This window comes from Macrobrachium rosenbergii, unplaced genomic scaffold (genome assembly GCF_040412425.1).
Source record: "Macrobrachium rosenbergii isolate ZJJX-2024 unplaced genomic scaffold, ASM4041242v1 171, whole genome shotgun sequence".
In the NCBI taxonomy this organism is placed as follows: domain Eukaryota; kingdom Metazoa; phylum Arthropoda; class Malacostraca; order Decapoda; family Palaemonidae; genus Macrobrachium; species Macrobrachium rosenbergii.
This window is the reverse complement of record NW_027100729.1, coordinates 124,761-143,170: the sequence shown is the minus strand read 5'-3', so window position 1 is coordinate 143,170 and position 18,410 is coordinate 124,761. Positions and strand designations below refer to the sequence as shown.

The following is an 18,410-nucleotide window of genomic DNA, read 5'->3' as shown; positions in this document are numbered from 1 at the left end:
ATATTTACATCTGTTAGTTTCATTGCGTCTGTTTCTGTCTGTTTGGACCTTCACCTGAGGTCAAAGGTCACTTAAGAAAAAATAATTTGAACAAATATGACCTTGAAATTTGTGTCTAATTATTATTATTATTATTATTATTATTATTATTATTATTATTATTATTATTATTATTACTATTATTATTATTATTTATGTTTGTTTGGGGAAGATAGGAAATGACCTTTTTATATAATAATAATAATAATAATAATAATAATAATAATAATAATAATAATAATAAAGAAGGGAGAGAAATGACTTTTTGATTGGCTGGCTGGCCCCGGCCACGGAGCTCTCCGATTGGCTGGCCGGGGAACGGAGGCACCGATTGGCTGGCTTTGGGCAGACGACGCCCCTTGCTTTTCCTTGTGAAATACTTGACACCCTTTTGATCCTTGCAGTAGGTCCAAAGGTCAAGGGGCAGCCCTCCATTCCTCCCAGTAGATCCTAAGGTCAAAGGTCAGCCATCCATTCCTTCCAGTAGATCCTAAGGTCAAGAGACAGCCCTCTGTTTCTCATAGTAGGTCCTGAGGTCGACCACGGCTCCTTCTCTTGACAATACCACATGGAATACAACTTTCCTTCAGCTCGAACATGTTGCCTGAACCCTGGTGGGTAACAGGTACTCTTACATAACGGGGTGATGAGAAATGCCTTTGGTAGGTGGTATCGCCATTAGAACCACGCTCTCCGCTCCCCAAGAGTGAGACGGCCATTAAACTCTCTCGACAGGGGATACGTGAACACTAGTAAAGAAAGATGTGGCAGCCAGCCCTGAGGAACATAGCTTGGGGCCACGTAACCCCTACTGAAGAAGGTGCTGTGGTTGACCTAATGCGCTGCTATGAGGATTGGAAGACAGCCTGGTACCTTGTGACGAACAGCCCCACATCCGTCAGGAGCAGCAGAAAACCCACGTACTTACCTTCTGTCTTGAGGATCGGAGGGCAGCCTGGTACTTCATGAGGAATAGTCCCACAGCCCTCAGGAGCGGCAGGAATCCCACGTCATTAGGATCTGCTACAAGGATCAGAGGACTGCCCGGTCCCTCTCGAGGAACAGCCCCACAGCCATCAGGAGCGATCTCACTGAAGGAGAGAGGAGGGGCAGTCCGCCAAATGCCGTGCCCCGAGAATGGAAACCTCCATCCATTCCTACGTCAGCATGACCATGACTCTTGCCTCTCTCTCCAGGAGGATCACCAGTGTCAGTCTACACGAAAATGGGGCCCAGGCATGTCCGTACTACAGGAGGGAACACGTAAGGGCATTGCCCCCAAACACCAAATACCAACAGATTGCGAGGAATGCCACACCAATCCCCGACGGCAGCGTGACCCTGAATGATGCTCTTCAGGGCTGCGACGGCCTTCTTATTCTTAGTATGAGAACGACCCAGACCCAGCCAATCAGGACCTCCATTGCTCAGCCAGCCAACAGGAGAGAGCTCCATAACTGTGGCCAGCCAATCAGCGCCTCTGTTGCTCGACCAACCAATGGGAGAACTCCGTGAACGTGGCCAGCCAGCCAATCAAAAGTCACCCTGCCCCCTTTTTCGTAAAAGCATTTTCAGGTATAAAATCATTCTGTTTAAATAATAATAATAATAATAATAATAATAATAATAATAATAATAATAATAATAATAATAATAATAATAATAATGATAATGATAATAATAATGATTAAACACGAACAGACAGACACACACACAAAACAGTTGACAAAGACGACAGTGATAGTGATAATGATGATAATAATGATGGTGATGACAATGAAAGACTAAACAAAGTCTAACCCCCCAAAAATAGTCTAGAAAAGTCTAAAGAAAAAGTCTAAAAAGGAAACTAAGAACCTTCAGGACTGTACTATTGGGAAGAGGGACTTTTTTTTAAAATATATATATATATAAATATAGAAACATGCAAATGATGTATTAATAAATTACTGTATTACACAATAAACTTTTTGGGGGGAGGTGAAAATCGATGATTAATAGGTGCCAGAAAAATCTAAAATAACCTTGACCTTTGACCCCAATTATAAAGGAGTCCTGGATTGTTATAAATGAAGTCAAGGTCAGTTGTCTAAAAAATGTTTGACCTTTGATGTCAAGGTTGATAGACACAAACAAAATTCTTGCAAAGGGAATCGAACCCACGCTCTCGCGGACGGAGTCTCTCGCGCAAGGTTGTTTCTGATCGAAAGCAAAAACCCTGTCTGCTAGGCCTGTGGCCTGACCTGACCTGACCCACTAGGGAGGCAATGATGAGCCTTCTTCTCAGGGTAGTTCCTCCTCCAGTACTGGCTTCCACTGGGACCTCCTACCCCTCCTGCCATGCCTCCTACGGGAGAGACGAGATCAGAACTGGAATGCATCTAAGGATAGCACCCACATTCAGGAAGAGATCCCACTTCCCATGGAGGGATGGGACAGGAATGGCAGAGCACGCCCTCAGGTTGGTTCCCACGAAGACTACAGGTGTTGCGGCTCCAGGGCTAGGTCTAGCAACAGAGCCTCTGGACCCCAATCGGAGAGGCAGGACAGAGAGTCCAGGCCCTTTTCGAGACTCCCCGCCCAATTCCGACCACAAGACAAGGTCCTCCCCTTCAGTGGCGCTTCCAGAGTTCCACCCTGCAGATGGGCAACAGGAGCGTACAGTAGACAGGGCGGAGAGGGTCACCCGTAGACAGACCACCTACTTCAGCAAGGGAAACCTTGTCGTCAGCCACACTGGAGTAGGAGAGATGAGAGGCGGAGAGAAGAGTGGTAAACCCCATAGGCCAGGAGGACCTAGGGATATCCCCAAGGAAGAGTGAGGGTTTATGGACCTGGTGGCTCACATCAGACATCACCTAGACCTAGGAACCCCTCAGCAGCCATCACTGACACCACCAAATGCCAAAAAGTGGACGGTGTGGCAGAAATACGAGGTGGAGGAGCGGGTAGTATCGGTCCTGAAGCTGGGGACCTACCCCATTCCCATCCTACCAGCCAGACTCACGGAAGGGGAGAGCCCTGCAGAAGGAGATCGAAGTGGTGGTACAGAAGGGGATGGTGGAGGTTGTGTCTTACAGCTTCCCTAGAAAGCATCAGTCACCTCCCTGAAGGACTTCAGCGAGAGCCTTAGGAAAATGCCTGGAGAGGACAGCCACCTGGAGACCTGGAGCCTACGACTTCAGCAGGGACAAGGGAGTTCCAAGCAAAAGTAAAGGCCCATGACATCGGAGCTGAAGGTGGGTGTTTGGAGGCACCAGACCACCTTCACTTCCTTCTACCAGAGGGATTTAACCCACAAGTCTTTTGGACACATGCCTTGGGTCCCAAGGTAGCAGCCCTACAGGTGGTGTAAGGCATCGAACCTTACCCTCCTCCTGAAGAAGGGGAGCTCTCCCACAGGGGATGAGAGGACCCATGAAAGCATCAAGATGTACTGGTGCATACAAGACTGATATTCTAATGTGAATGTTCATAGCTAGGCCTATGTCTGCATCAACCTGCGGGCAGTGCCTTCAGGAATTCCCTCATACAAGGGGCATGCCCATCGGGGAGCAGAAGCAACAGGTCATCCTCCTGCAGAAGAGTCAGCCTCCGCTGACGAAAGCATAGGGGTGTATTCCCGCTGGAACAAATTACAATTTTTTTAATTTGTATTTTTCCTGGGGATACGAACGTACGCTTTCGTGAGAGTATTTGACCCTCCTAAGCTGCAACCCCCCAAAGGCACGGTACCAGGTACAGAAGCTGAGAATTTGTGAGGGTATTAGACCCACCTAAGCCACCCTCCAAGGGCGTAGTACCAGGTGTAGAGGCAGATTCCCGCAGTGGACAACCTAGGCCCCCGAGGTATTTCCTGGAGCCCAGGGGAATGGGGGATGCAGAGGTAAGCATCCTGCAGGCTGACTGAGATCACGATGTCCCCATCTCTTAAAGATGCCAGGACTGATTGTGGTGTGTCCATCACAAAGGGCATCCATTGTAGGTGCTCATTTAAGGCCGAAGGTCTGTCACCAGATGCCTCGCCAAAGGAAGTTTCTAGAGGAGTTGTAAGACACAACCGCCACCGTCCCCTTCTGTATCATCACTTCAGTCTCCTTCTTCAGGGCTCTCCCCTTCGGCGAGTCTGGCCAGCAGGACGGGAGTGAGATGGTGCCGAGCCGCAGAGGGGCTTTCCTGGCGCAGAAGGGCAGTCTGAAACCCAGCTTCAGGGCTGCTGCTGTCCACTCCTCCACCCTATATTGCGGCCACACCGTCCATTTGTTGGCGTTCGGGGTTGTCAGCGTTTCCCTACTGGAGGAGGTCTGTCTACGGGTGACCCTCTCAGCCCTGCCCACTGTATGTTCCTGTTGCCCATCTGCAGGGTGTAACTCTGGGAGCACCGCTGAAGGGGAGGACCTTGTCTTGTGGTCGGAGTTGGGTGGGGAGTCTGGAAAAGGGCCCGGAGTCTCTGTCCCACCTCTCTGATTGGGGTTCAGAGGCTCTGTCGCTAGACCTAGCCCTGTAGCGGCAACATCTGAGGTCTTCGTGGAGCCCAGCCCGAGGGCGTGCTCTGCCGTTCCTGTGCCGACCTCCGAGGGGAGCGGGAAGTGGGATCTCCTCCTGACATGGGTGCTGTCCCTTGATGTACGCTTGTCCCGTCTACGTCTCCAGTGGGAAAAAGCCTGATGAAGGAGGGAGCGATGTAGTCCTACGAGGCTAGAGCAGGAGGAATAGGGAGGTCTACCCAGGGGAAGCTGTTACAGAAAGAGGACCTGGAGGTGAAGAAGGGTGCATTGTCGCCTCCCTTCCCAGCAGGCCCGGTCAGGTCAGACCACAATAGGCCCAGGCAACAGGATTCTGTTTCCGACTCGAAGACGAAACGGCGCGAGAAACTCCGTCCGCGAAACTGCGTGAATCGTTGCTCTATGAAAATCTTTATAAAAAACACCTTTTGACCTTTGACCCCGGATTATAAAGAGGTCCTGAATTGTATAACAGAGGTCAAGGTCAGTTATGGGCAAGGGGAAGAAGGGAAAGGGAAAGGAGGTAGGAGGAGATCGGAGAAAGCAGTCGTACCTAATCCATATTATTGCGGTGTCGGGCAGCGGCTGCCTTTCTCATGCCCCTTTCCCTTAGCAAAGTCCTATAACACTTTGACAAAAAAAAGTGTGGGGGGGAGGGGGAAGAAAGAAATTTGCCATTTTAGACCCCTGGTTTATTCATGTTTTAGAAAATGCCCCAAAAAATACCCCAAAAAATACCCCAAATTCTGAGAAGGTGGTTTGGATATGTAGTGAAACAGGAAGAACACAATTAATAAATTGATAAATGTAATCCCATGATTTATTTATTATATATATTTTATCAGATGCCCCCAAAATACCCAAAGTTACCCAAAAAATGCCCACAGGAGAAGATGGTTTGGACGTGTGGTGAAAGCAGGAAGAAAAAATTAGTGGATGAATAAATTAGTGAAATATGACATTTTAGATGCCTGATTTATTCGTGTTTGATTAGTAAATGACCCAAAATATACCCAGAAATTCCCCAAAATACCCCCAAATTCTGAGAAGATGGTTGGGCATGTGGTGATAACAGGGAGAAAACAATTGATAAATTAAGAGATAGAAACATGACATTTAAGATCCATGATTTATTTAACATTTGTTTATCAGATACCCTAAAAATGCCCCGAAGTACCCCAAAAATACCCCAGATTCTGAAAAGATGGTGGTCTGGGGCATATGGTGAAAACAGAAGGAAATAAATAAAGTGAAATATGCCATTTTAGACCCAAGATGTATTCTTGTGTGTTTAGGAAATGCCCCAGAAATACCCCAAAATAAACCCAAATTCTGAGAAGATGGTTTGGACATGTAGTGAAAACAGGAAGAAATAAATTAATAAATAAAGTGACATGCTATTTTAGACCCATGATTTATTCATGTTTGTTTAGAAAATGCTCTAGAAATACCCTAAAATTGCCCTAAAAATACTCAAAAATACCCAAGTACCCAAAGGAGAAATTGGTCTGGACATGTGGTGAAAACAGGAAGAACACAAATAATTTGGTAAATTTAGACCCCTGATTTATTTATATCTATTTAATTAAATGCCCAAAAATTCCCGAAAATGACCCAAAAAATACCCAGATGAGAGGATGGTCTGGGCATGTGGTGAGAACAGGAAGAAAACAATTCATATATTAATGAAATAAGCAAAAGGTGGCATTTTAGACCTATGATCTATTTAACATCTATTTAGAAAATGCCCTAAAAGTACCCCAGTAAGATGGCCTGCACATGTGGTGAAAACGGGAAGAAAATAATTAATAAACTAATAAATTTAGACCCCTGGTTTACTTATATTTATTTAATTAGATGTCCCGAAAATAGCCCGAAATGTCCCAAGAAGATGGTTTGGACATATAGTGAGAACCAATTGAATTATATTTATTTAAATCAATACTACAAACATACCAAAAACACCCTAAAAAATATCCAAAAATACCCTGAGAAATATCCTGAAAATACCCAAAAATACCCTAAAAAAAATGCCCAAAAATGCCATAAGAATCGTAAAAATATACCCTAAACATACCCAAAAATACCTTGAAAATACTTAAAAATATCATAAAATACCCAAAAATATGCTAACGAAATACAGAAAAATAAACTAAAAATACCCAAAAAACCCTAAAAAAATAACATAAAACACCCAAAAATACCCTTAAGTTCCCTAGAGTACCCAAAAGATACCCTGAAATACCAAAAATACGCTAAATGCCCTAAAAATACCCCAAAATACCCAAATATATCCCACATATATCCCACTAAGATGGTCTGGACATATGGTGAGAACAGAAACACAATAAATTAGGACAATTAAGACATTTTAACCGAATAAAAACAGTCTGTCTGTGTATGTTATTTGAAAATTTTTTATAATAAAATGTCCAGTAAACTGGACATTTTAATTAACAAATGTCCAGTACAATGAACATTTTAATATCCAATACATTGGGCATTTTAATTAAAAATGTCTAATATATTAGATGTTTTGTTTACAAAATGTCCAACAAATTTGACATTTTAATAATAAGGTTTAATAATAAGATATCCAATAAATTTGACATTTTTAATTAGAAAATGTCCAATAAATTTGAAATTTACATATTTTATACGTTGGACATTTTAATTAACATCCAATGAATTGGACATTTTAATTGAGATATGTCCAGTATATTGGACATTTTAATTATTTAATAAATTGGGCATTTTGATTAGAAGATATCCAATAAACCTGACGTTTTAGGCATGAAATGTCCAATAAATTAAACGTTATAATTAATCTCCAATAACTTGGAAATTAATTAACAAATGTCCGGTAAACTGGGCATTTAATTAACATACAATAAATTAGAAGTTTTAAACAGAAAATGTCCAATAAACTTGACACACAAAAATGTCCGGTATATTGGACATTTTAATTATTTGATAAATTGGGCACATGATTAAGAAGGTGTCCAATAAATGAGACATTTTAATCAGAAAATGTCCAATAAATTTAACATTTTAATTAAAAAATGTCCAATGAATTTAACGTTTTAATTGGGAAGTATCCAAAACATTGGAACTTTTTATAAGAAAATGTCCAATAAATCAGACACTTCATTTAATAAAAATAATTTAGTCATTTTAATCAGAAAATGTCCAATAAATGTACATTTTAACCAGAAAATATTTAATAAATCAGATAATTTCATTTATAATGTTATACCTCTACTATTAAAATATCCGATTTATTGGATATTACATCACCAAAATGCCCAGGTTATTTGGTATTTCCAAATTAAAATGTAAATTTATCTCTGGTTTATTGTATATTTTCTTATTTGTCTGATTTTATAAAAATTTTGATAAATGTCCAGTTTATTGGACATCTTTTTATTATTATGTCTGATTTATTGGATATTTTATAATTAACATGTCTGATTTCTTGGATATTTTATAACTGAAATGTCAGATTTATTTGGGATGTTTAAACATAAAATGTCTGATTTACTGGATATATTTATAATTAAAATGTCTGATTTATTGGATATATTTATAATTAAAATGTCTGATTTATTGGTTTTTATAATAAAAATGGCTGATTTATTGGATATTTTATAATTAAAATGTCTGATTTATTGGATATATTTATAATTAAAACGTCTGATTTATTGGGAATATTTAAATTTAAAATGTCTGATTTATTGGATATAGTTATAATTAAAATTTCTGATTTATTGAGAATATTTAAATTTAAAATGTCTGATTTATTGGATATATTTATAATTAAAATGTCTGATTTGTTGGGAATGTTTAAATATAAAATGTCTGATTCACTGGATATATTTATAATTAAAATGTCTGATTTATTGGGAATATTTAAATTTAAAATTTCTGATTTATTGGGAATGTTTAAATATAAAATGTCTGATTTATTGGATATATTTAAATTTAAAATGTCTGAATTATTGAAAATATTTTAATTTCAAATGTCTGATTTATTGGATATATTTATAATTAAAATGTCTGATTTATTGGATATATTTATAATTAAAATGTCTGATTTATTGGGAATATTTAAATTTAAAATGTCTGATTTATCAGATATTTTCTAATAATGTCTAATTTATATCATGGATGCTTTCTGATGAAAATCGCAAATTTATTGGACATTTTCCGGTTGAAATGTGTAAATGATTTAATATATATAAAATATCCGATTTATTGCACAATTTCTCATTAAAATACACATTTTAATCAGGAAATATCCAATAAATCAGACATTGCAGATTGTTAAAGTATATTACAATAAACTCAAATATCCTGCACAACATATGAGATGGATATTAAATGGTAAGATGTATGTTAGATGTACAATAAATTCAAATGATTATACAATAAATTTAAGGTTAAATATTAATGTAAAATATTACATAAATATTAATACACATTAGAAATAAATATAAATAAATATACAACAAATTTGAATATAAATATTAATGTAAACTAATACACAAATATTAATATAAATAAAATCATAATAAACTAATTTATAGATATACTCAAGACAAATTTCCCAACAAAACAAAACCAGTAACGGCGACCCCGACGCAAATTAGGCTATTATAAAAAAAATTGTGTTAATAGAATTTTTTTCAATAGAATGTAAAAAATGTCACGTGGAAAAATTACATGAAAAAGCTGTACATTTCAATATAAAAAACATCAAATACCCTAATAACGACAACCCCTACCAGACAGCAGGCCTCCACCAAGCCAAAGGACACAAATAAAATTAATATATATATAAAGATTATATAGAAAACCCTCAATATTTATAAAGAATCAATATTTATTAAAAATTTCCGTAAATAACTCAACCGATAATGCCAGCCCCAACCAAGTAACAGGCTTCCTCCCACCCACCCACCACCAGCAACACCAGTGCCTCCTACAGTGAGCCCCTCACCTCATCTGGTAGTTGTGCATGCGGGTGACGTCGTCGTACTTGTGGTAGGTGGCCTGGAAGAGAAGCAGTGACTCCACCCACTCGATCTGCACTGTCAGCTCCTTCCGCTCGTCCACGTAGGGGCTCGGACCCTCCTTGATCTGTGATGGGGATAGTGAGGTATAGTGATGTGATAGTGAGGTATAGTGTTGTGATAGGTATAGTGATGTGATAGTGAGGTGTAGTGATATGATAGTGAGGTATAGTGATGTGATAGTGAGGTGTAGTGATATGATAGTGAGGTATAGTGATGTGATAGTGAGGTATAGTGATGTGATAGTGAGGTATAGTGACGATAGTGATGGTGGGGATCGTGATGATGAAGATAGTGATAGTAATAGTGAGGTATAATGAGGATAGTATGGTGATGGCAATGATAGTGATAGTTATAATGAAGATAGTGATAGTGATGTGGGGATAGTGATGCCAGTGGTGAGGATAGTAATGGTGATAGTGAGGATAGTGACAGTGATGGGGATAATGATGGTGATAGTGAGGTATGCTGATGGTGGTGGTGATAGTGAGGATAGTGATAATGATAATGATAGTGATGGGGATAATGATGGTGATAGTGATAGTAATGGTGATAGTGAGGTATAGTGATGGTGATGATATTGATGGTGATAGTGATGATAGTGCTAGCAATGGTAGTGATAGTGATGGTGATAGTGAGGATAGTGATAGTGATGGTAATAGTGAGGTATGGTGATGGTGATGATATTGATAGTGAGGTATAGTGATGATAGTGATTGTGATAGTGGGGATAATGATGGTGATGGTGATAGGAGTTATGATAGTGATAGTCATTATAACAGTGATATTATTTATAATAGTGATGGCAGTAGTGATAGTGATTGTAATAGTGGCAGTGATGGTGATAGTGTTAATATAGCGGTAATGATGACAGTGATGAGAATAATTGACAGTGATAGTCATAATTTTTATAATAATAATAATAATTTTCCATATTAATAACAATCACCTTCCATAATAGCAAACAAAACAATGATAACAACAAATACCCACAACAACAATACCCACAACCCCCCAAAAGAGAAGACCCTGACCTCTTTGACGGGCACGTCTGATTCCATCATGAGCCCATCGTCCGACGTCTCCTGGGCATAGTACAGTAATTGCTGAAGGGACCGTTGGCCAGGCACACAGACTCCACGTAGCCCCTTGACGCCCTCCGCAGGAGGTAGGCGCTGTGGGAGGGAGGAAGGAAGAGTCAGGAAGAAGAAGAATTAGGAAGAATGAAGAAGCATCAAGAGGGAGTTGGTTGAAAGGGTTCCTAGTAGGGTTTCAGCAGGAGGGAAGATTAAGGAATGATGAAGTAAGGAAGGTTTTAGGGCTTCCTTGGAGGAAGGAAGGAAGGAAGAATCAGGAAGAAGAATCAGGAAGCATCAAGAGAGAATTAGTAAGGAGGGTACCTAGAAGGTTTCAGGAGGAGGGAAGATTAGGGAATGACACAATAAGGAAGGTTTTATGGTTTCCTTGGAGGAAGGAAGGAAGAGTCAGGAAGAAGAAGAATGAGGAAGCAGAAGGGTTTCAGGAGGAGGGAAGATTGAGAAATGATACAATAAGGTAGGGTTTAGGGTTTCCTTGGAGGAAGGAAGGAAGAATCAGGAAGAAGAAGAATTAGGAAGAATGAGGACGCATCTAAAAGGATTAGTAAGGAAGGTTCCTAGAAGTGTTTCAGGAGGAGGGAAGATTGAGGAATGATACCATAAGAAAGGTTTTAAGGTTTCCTTGGAGGAAGGAAGGAAGGAAGAGTCAGGAAGAAGAGGAATTAGGAAGAATGAGGGAGCATCAAGGGAGAATTAGTAAGGAGGGTTCCTAGAATGGTTTCAGGAGGAGGAAGATTGAGGAATGATACAATAAGGAAGGTTTTAGGGTTGCCTTGGAGGAAGGAAGGAAGGAAGAATCAGGAAGAAGAGCCAGGAAGAATTAGGAAGCAACAAGAGAGAATTAGTAAGGAGGTTTCCAAAAACGGTTTCAGGAGGAGGGAAGATTGAGGAATGATACAATAAGGAATGTTTTAGGGTTTCCTTGGAGGAAGGAAGGAAGGAAGAATCAGGAAGAGTCAGGAAGAAGAAGAATTAGTAAGAATGAGGAAGCACCAAGAGAGAATTAGTAAGGAGGGTTCCTAGAGGGGTTTCATGAGGAGGATAGATTTAGGAATGATTAAGGTAAGTTTTATGGATTCCTGGGAGAAATAAAGAATGGGAAGATTGAAGAATGATGAAGTAAGGAGGGTTTTATGACTTCCTGTGGGAGGGAAGGAAGGAAGAAGGCAGAATCAAGAGGAAGTTGGTTGGGAGGGTTCCTAGAAGGGTTTCTGGAGGAAGGAAGAGTCAGGAAGAATGGGGAAGCATGAAGAGGGAGTTAGCTATGAGGGTATATAGAAGGGTTTCAGGGGGAGGAAAGAATGAACAAGGAAGAAGAATCAGGAAGAATGAGGAAGCATCAAGAGAGAGTTGGAAAGGTTTATAGAGGGGTTTCAGGAGGAGGGAAGGTTGAGGAATGATACAGTAAGGAAGGTTTCAGGATAATTTTAAGATTTCCTTGGGAAAGGAAGGAAGAAGAGGGAAGGAGGGTTTCAGAGGATTGAGGAATGATTAGGAGGAATTTCTAGAAGGGTTTCAGGAAGAGGGAAGGAGGAAAGATTAAGGTTTTAGGATTAAGGAAGGAGAAAATAAGGAGAGTTTCAGGAATAATTTGAAGGAGGTGAGAATGATGGTTTCAGGAAGATTAAAGAAGGATGAAATAAAGATTTAAGGGGAATGGAGGAAGAATCAGGAGTTAGGAGGGTTTCTATTAGTTTTTCAGGAGGGTTCTAGAAGATTAAGGAATGATAAAATAAAGATGGTTTTCAGGAGGATTAGAGGAGGATAAGATAAGGAATGTATTAGGAGGTTAGGAAGAAGAGAGAAGAAGGAAGAATCTGGAGTTGAGAGGTTTTTCAAGAGGGTTTCAGGTGGAAGGAAGAATAAGGAATGATAAAATAGGGGAGGTATTAGGAGGATTAGTTGGTAGAATAGAAAAGGAAGATTTAATGATAGTTTTAGAGTTTCTTGGGGAAGGGAGTAAGGAGGAAGAATCAGGAGTTAGGAAGATTTCTAGAAGGGTCTCTATCAGGGTTTCAGGAGGAGAGAAGATTGAGGAATGATAAAATAAGGAGGGTTTTAGGAATTGAGGCATTCCGGCATACATACCTAGGAGGAAGGAACGAGGGGCTAGGAGGGTTTTCTATAAGGGTTAAAGAAAGATTAAGGAAAGATAAATTAAGGAAGGTCTCAGGAGTGTTTCAGGAAAATATCAGTATATTACCAGTAGATCTTAGGAGGGTTTCAGGAAAATTTCCTGGTGGAAGGAAGGAATAGTGATAGGCTTTCAGGATGGTCTAAGGTGCTGAAGGATGATTTCAGGAAGAAGGAAGGAGGGCTTCTAGGAGGATCTGTAAGAGGGTTTCAGAAAAAAATTCAGGAGTAAGGGAAAATTTTGGAGGCAGGAAGGAAGGAAGGAGGGAAAGAGGAGAGTTTCAATAGGGTTATAAGGGGGGTGGGGTTTCATACAGGAAAGAAGGAAGAAATAAGGAGTAAGGAGGGAGACAGTGAGTCAGTAAAGAGGGTTTAGGAAGATTTCAGGAGGGTTTTGGGATGTTTTAGGAAGATTTCAGAAGAAAGGAAGACCAGGGATCTTCATATAATAACTTTAAAAACTGGTAGGTGAATGTTGGTTGTAATATGAGGAAGATTTCAGGAGGGTTCCAGGAGGAATAAAGATTTCAGGAGGGTTCCAGGAGGAATAAAGATTTCAGGAGGGTTCCAGGAGGAATAAAGAATATTTCAGGGTTCCAGGAGGAATAAAGAATATTTCAGGGTTCCAGGAGGAATAAAGAATATTTCAGGAGGAGTAAGGAAGATTTCAGGAGGGTTCAAGGAGGAATAAAAAATATTTCAGGAGTAAGGAAGATTTCAGGAGGGTTCCAGGAGGAATAAAGAATATTTCAGGAGGAATAAACAATATTTCAGGAGGAATAAAGAATATTTCAGGAGGGTTTCAGGAGGAATAAAGAATGTTTTATGAGGGTTTCAGAAGGAATAACGTTTCAGGAGGAGTAAGGAATATTTCAGGAGGAATAAGGAAGAAATTTAGGGGGTTTCAGGAGGAATCAGAAAGGTTTCAGGAGGAGTAAGGAATGTTTCAGGAGAAATAAGGAAGATTTCAGGAGGGTTTCAAGAGGAATAAGAAAGGTTTCAGGAGGAATAAGGAGGATTTCAGGAGGGTTTCAGGAGGAATCAGAAAGGTTTCAGGAGTATGAAAGATTTAAGGAAGAATTAAGGCAGATTTCAAGAGGGGTTCAGAAGAATTTCACAAGGATTTCAGGAAGAATTAAGGCAGATTTTAACCTTTTTAGGGAGGAGGATAAATCAAGGAAGATTTCATGACTCTCTCTCTCTCTCTCTCTCTCTCTCTCTCTCTCTCTCTCTCTCTCTCTCTCTCTCTCTCCCAAGTCTTCCTCCTGTTCATCTAATATTGAAGAATGTCAACCCATGAATAAATCAGCTGACTTTTTAATGTCAGTCTCATTAATGTCAGCCACTCTGTTTTATAATGTCAGCTTCATTCTTCTTCCTCATTGGGAGAGAGAGAGAGAGGGAGGGAGAGAAAGAGAGAGAGAGAGAGAGAGAGAGAGTCTCATATGTGAGACATCATTCCACTTTGCTTTGAGGCTGTCGAAGTCTTTATTCTTCTTCGGGAAGTCATTACAGGGGATTAACCCTGGAATACCCCAGGATTACTTGTTATAAGGAGTTATTAGAGAGAGAGAGAGAGAGAGAGAGAGTAAGGAGGAGTAGGATCACCTGTGGAGATTGTGGAAAGCGAGGGAACAAGAAACACTGCTGCCTTGCTCCAGTTGGTTCCTCAGAATGTTGTGGATTACCCCTGGGATTAGCTGCTATAAGGAGGGATTAGGGGGAGAGAGAGAAAGAGAGAGGTGTAGGAAGGAGTAGGATCGTCTGTGGAGATCGGGGAAAGCGAGGGAATGGGAACTACCAGAGGAGAACCTCTGCCATCTCACCTCAAGTGATTCCTGGGAACGTTGTGGATGTCGTTGTACATCAGGCGCAGCCGGAACATGTCCGAATGGAGGTCCGGCTCCAGGGCCCAGGCCTGCTTGTCCCGGTCGTAGCACTGGACGGGGGGCACCACACCCCCTCCTGCGGCAGCGGCGGCCGAGGCCAGGGGCTGCAGCCGGACCTCGCTGGTCGTGTTGGCCAGGATCATCTCCAGGTAGAGCCTCAGGACGCCCTTATGGACCAGGTCCGAGAGCCGGGTCCTGGACGGCGTCCACCCAGGCGTGCGGCCCTCGTGGTCCGACAGCTGGTCCAGGATGCCCGAGTCGGCCCTCCGCTCCCCCTCCCCCACCACCATCAGGTAGCGCACGCGGCACTGGTGGTCGAAGCCGGTCAGCCTGCGGAGCTGGACGGAGGGCCGGCCCTCCGAGGCAGAGCCGGACGAGGAGCCAGAGGATGAGGAGGAGGAGCCCGTGACGGAGACGTGCCAGTCGTAGTGGCCGAAGTGGAAGTACGGAGACTCGTACCTGCTCTCTTTGCGGTTCTGGGGGATGCCCCCCGCCGCCCCGGCCCCTGCCCCGCCTCCGTTCAGCGGCGGAGGCACCCGGAGCTCTGCCTCGAAGACCGTCCGGATGTTGGCCACCGTCAGCTCCAGCTGGAACTCGCCGTTCTCGTCAGTGAAGTTGCGGGAGTAGAGGTCGTCCATGTTGATGAGCCTCCTGTTGCCCTGCGCTGGGGAGTCGAAGGTGAACTTGACCTGCTTCCCCGTGAAGGCCTCATTCACGCTGAAGTGCTCCCGGTTCAGGAGGGTGAAGGTGAAGTCGATGTAGACCCGCATCCCCTCGCAGGGGTTCCGCCACACCAGGTACACCCCCAGCACCTTCTCCGAGCGGGAGAAGGTGATGGCCCAGCGCTGGTACCCGTACGTCAGCTCCTTGCTCGTTACGTCCCGGTGCAGGTCCCGCGTCACGCTCCGGGTCACCACAAAGCTGAAGACGTGGGTGTTTCCCCGGTCGTTCAGCTTCACGAAGCGGTGCAGGAGGGCCATCCTGCTGGGGGAGAGGGAGAGAGAGAGAGACACGAGCCAGTTAAAATGAGAGGATGGTCATTTAAAATAGAAAAATAAATTACATTCAGGTTAGTTAAAATGAGACTGGTCATTTAAAATGATATATGGGTCAGTTAAAATGAGTGATGGGTCATGAAGATGAGTGATAGGTCAGTTAAAATGAGTGATGGGTCAATGAAGATGAGTGATAGGTCAGTTAAAATGAGTGATGGGTCAATGAAGATGAGTGATGGGTCAGTTAAAATGAGTGATGGGTCAATGAAGATGAGTGATGGGTCAGTTAAAATGAATGATGGGTCAATGAACATGAGTGATGGGTCAGTTAAAATGAGTGATGGTTCAGTGAAAATGAGTGATGGGTCAGTTAAAATGAATGATGGGTCAATGAAGATGAGTGATGGGTCAGTTAAAATGAGTGATGGGTCAATGAAGATGAGTGATGGGTCAGTTAAAATGAGTGATGGGTCAATGAAGATGAGTGATGGGTCAGTTAAAATGAGTGATGGGTCAATGAAGATGAGTGATGGGTCAGTTAAAATGAGTGATGGGTCAATGAAGATGAGTGATGGGTCAGTTAAAATGAGTGATGGGTCAATGAAGATGAGTGATGGGTCAGTTAAAATGAGTGATGGGTCAATGAAAATGACTGATGGGTCAGTCAAAATGAGATATGGGTCAGTTAAAATGACTGATTGGTCTCTTGAAATGAGAAACATGTCAGTGAAAGTGAGGGACAGGTCAGTTAAAGTGAGTGATGGGTCAATGAAGATGAGTGATGGGTCAGTTAAAATGAGACAGGTCAGTTAGAATAGAGATGGGTCAGTTAAGACAGGTCATTTAAAATTGAAAAATGAGACCAAAGCAGTTAAAATGACAGACAGGTCAGATAGAATAATAGTTAAAATGAACAGAAAGTCTGTTAAAATGAGACTGGTCATTTAAAAATGACAGACAGGTCAGTTAAGATAAGACAGAGGTCACTGAAAATTGGAAACGGGTCAGTTGATATGAGGGACATGTCAGTTAAAATGAGAGAAAGGTCATGAAATGACTTACAGGCCAGTAAAAATGAAAGGTGAGTCAGTAAAAATGAGAGACAGGTCAGTTAGTTAAAATGACAGGTCAGTGAAAATGAGAGAGGTAATAAAATGAGAAACAGGTCAGTTAGAATAAAGATGAATAAGTTAAAAAAAAAGTGATAGGTCAATTAACAATGAGATGTCAGTTTAGGTGAGAGACAGGTTATTTAAAATTGAAAAATGAGTTATAATCGGGTCAGTTAAAATGAGACAGATCAGTTAAAGAGAGAAACAGGTCAGTTAAAATGAAAATGAATTAGTTGGATCAGTTTAAATGATAGATGGGTTAGTTAAAATGAAGGACAGGTCAGTTGAGATGAGAAACAGGTCAGTTAAAATGAGAGATGGGTCAGTTAAAGTGAGAAACAGGTCAGTTAAAATGAGAAACAGTTCAGTTAAAATGAGAGACGGGTCAGTTAAAGTGAGTAACAGGTCAGTTAAAATGAAAGACAGGTCAGTAAAAATGAGAAACAGGTCAGTTAAAATGGGAAACAGGTCAGCTAAAATGAGAAACAGGTCAGTTAATGTGAGAAAAAGGTCATAAAAGAGAAAAAGGTCAGTTAAAATGAGAAACAGGTCAGTTAAGATGAGAAACAGGTCAGTTAAAATGAGAGATGGGTCAGCAAGAATGAGAAACAGGTCAGTTAAAGTGAGAAACAGGTCAGTTAAAATGAGAGACAGGTCAGTTAAAGTGAGTAAAAGGTCAGTTGAAATGAGAGACAGGTCAGTTAAAGTGAATAACAGGTCAGTTCAAATGAAAGACAGGTCAGTGAAAGTGAGAAACAGGTCAGCTAAAATGAGAAACAGGTTAGTTAAAGTGAGAGAATGTCCATAAAAGGAGAAAAAGGTCAGTTAAAATGAGAAACAGGTCAGTTAAGATGAGAAACATGTTAGTTAAAATAAGAGATGGGTCAGTTAAAATGAGGAACAGGTCAGTTAAAGTGAGAGAAAGGTCATGAAAAGAGAAAAAGGTCAGTTAAAATGAGAAACAGGGCAGTTAAAGTGAGACAGATCAGTAAAAATGAGAAAGGGTCAGTTAAAATGAGACTAAGTTTTCTGGCAACTGGTTTAGGTCAGTTAAAGTGAAAGGCCAGTCAGTAAAAATTATTATTATTATTATTATTATTATTATTATTATTATTATTATAAAGGCCCAAGTTTCCATGGCCTCGCCCCTGTCGCCAATTTTAGATTATATGTGGAAAAATTACCCCAAATATTTCATAGAAACTTGTCCCTCTAGGCTAGAGCTAGGAGGAGGAGGAGGAGGAGGAGGAGGAGGAGGAGGAGGAGGAGGAGGATGCAGTTTTCTGTGCAGACGCTACAGCGTATAATAATCAAGGCCACCGAAAATAGATCTATCTTTCGGTGGTCTCGGTGTAATGCTGTATGAGCCGCGGCCCCTGAAACTTTAACCACTGCCCGGTGGTGGCCAATCCTATATCATTGTCAGACGCACTATTAAGGCTAGCTTTAACCTTAAATCAAATCAAAACTATTTCTGAGGAGGCTAGAGAGCTGCAATCTGGTATGTTTGATGACTGGAGGGTTATGGATGATCAACATTGAGGGGCCAAAGCAACCTGACTAAACGGT

The 18,410-nt window shown here is 41.3% G+C and overlaps 2 protein-coding genes across 2 annotated transcripts in view; one reads left to right on the top strand and one right to left on the bottom strand.

Moving 5' to 3' along the window:
• Positions 1 to 18,410, bottom strand: part of LOC136838203 (uncharacterized) — a 39,280-nt gene that overhangs the window by 8,351 nt on the left and 12,519 nt on the right. The window contains 5 exon segments of the mRNA XM_067103075.1: positions 9,544 to 9,683; positions 10,650 to 10,715; positions 10,718 to 10,790; positions 12,786 to 12,800; positions 14,672 to 15,718. Coding sequence (XP_066959176.1) covers positions 9,544 to 9,683; positions 10,650 to 10,715; positions 10,718 to 10,790; positions 12,786 to 12,800; positions 14,672 to 15,714 — 1,337 coding nt within the window. The 5' untranslated portion in view covers positions 15,715 to 15,718.
• Positions 15,874 to 16,542, top strand: LOC136838129 (uncharacterized protein YhgE-like). The gene has a single exon (XM_067102982.1). It carries the CDS (start codon positions 15,874 to 15,876, stop codon positions 16,540 to 16,542), a length of 669 nt encoding a protein of 222 aa, XP_066959083.1.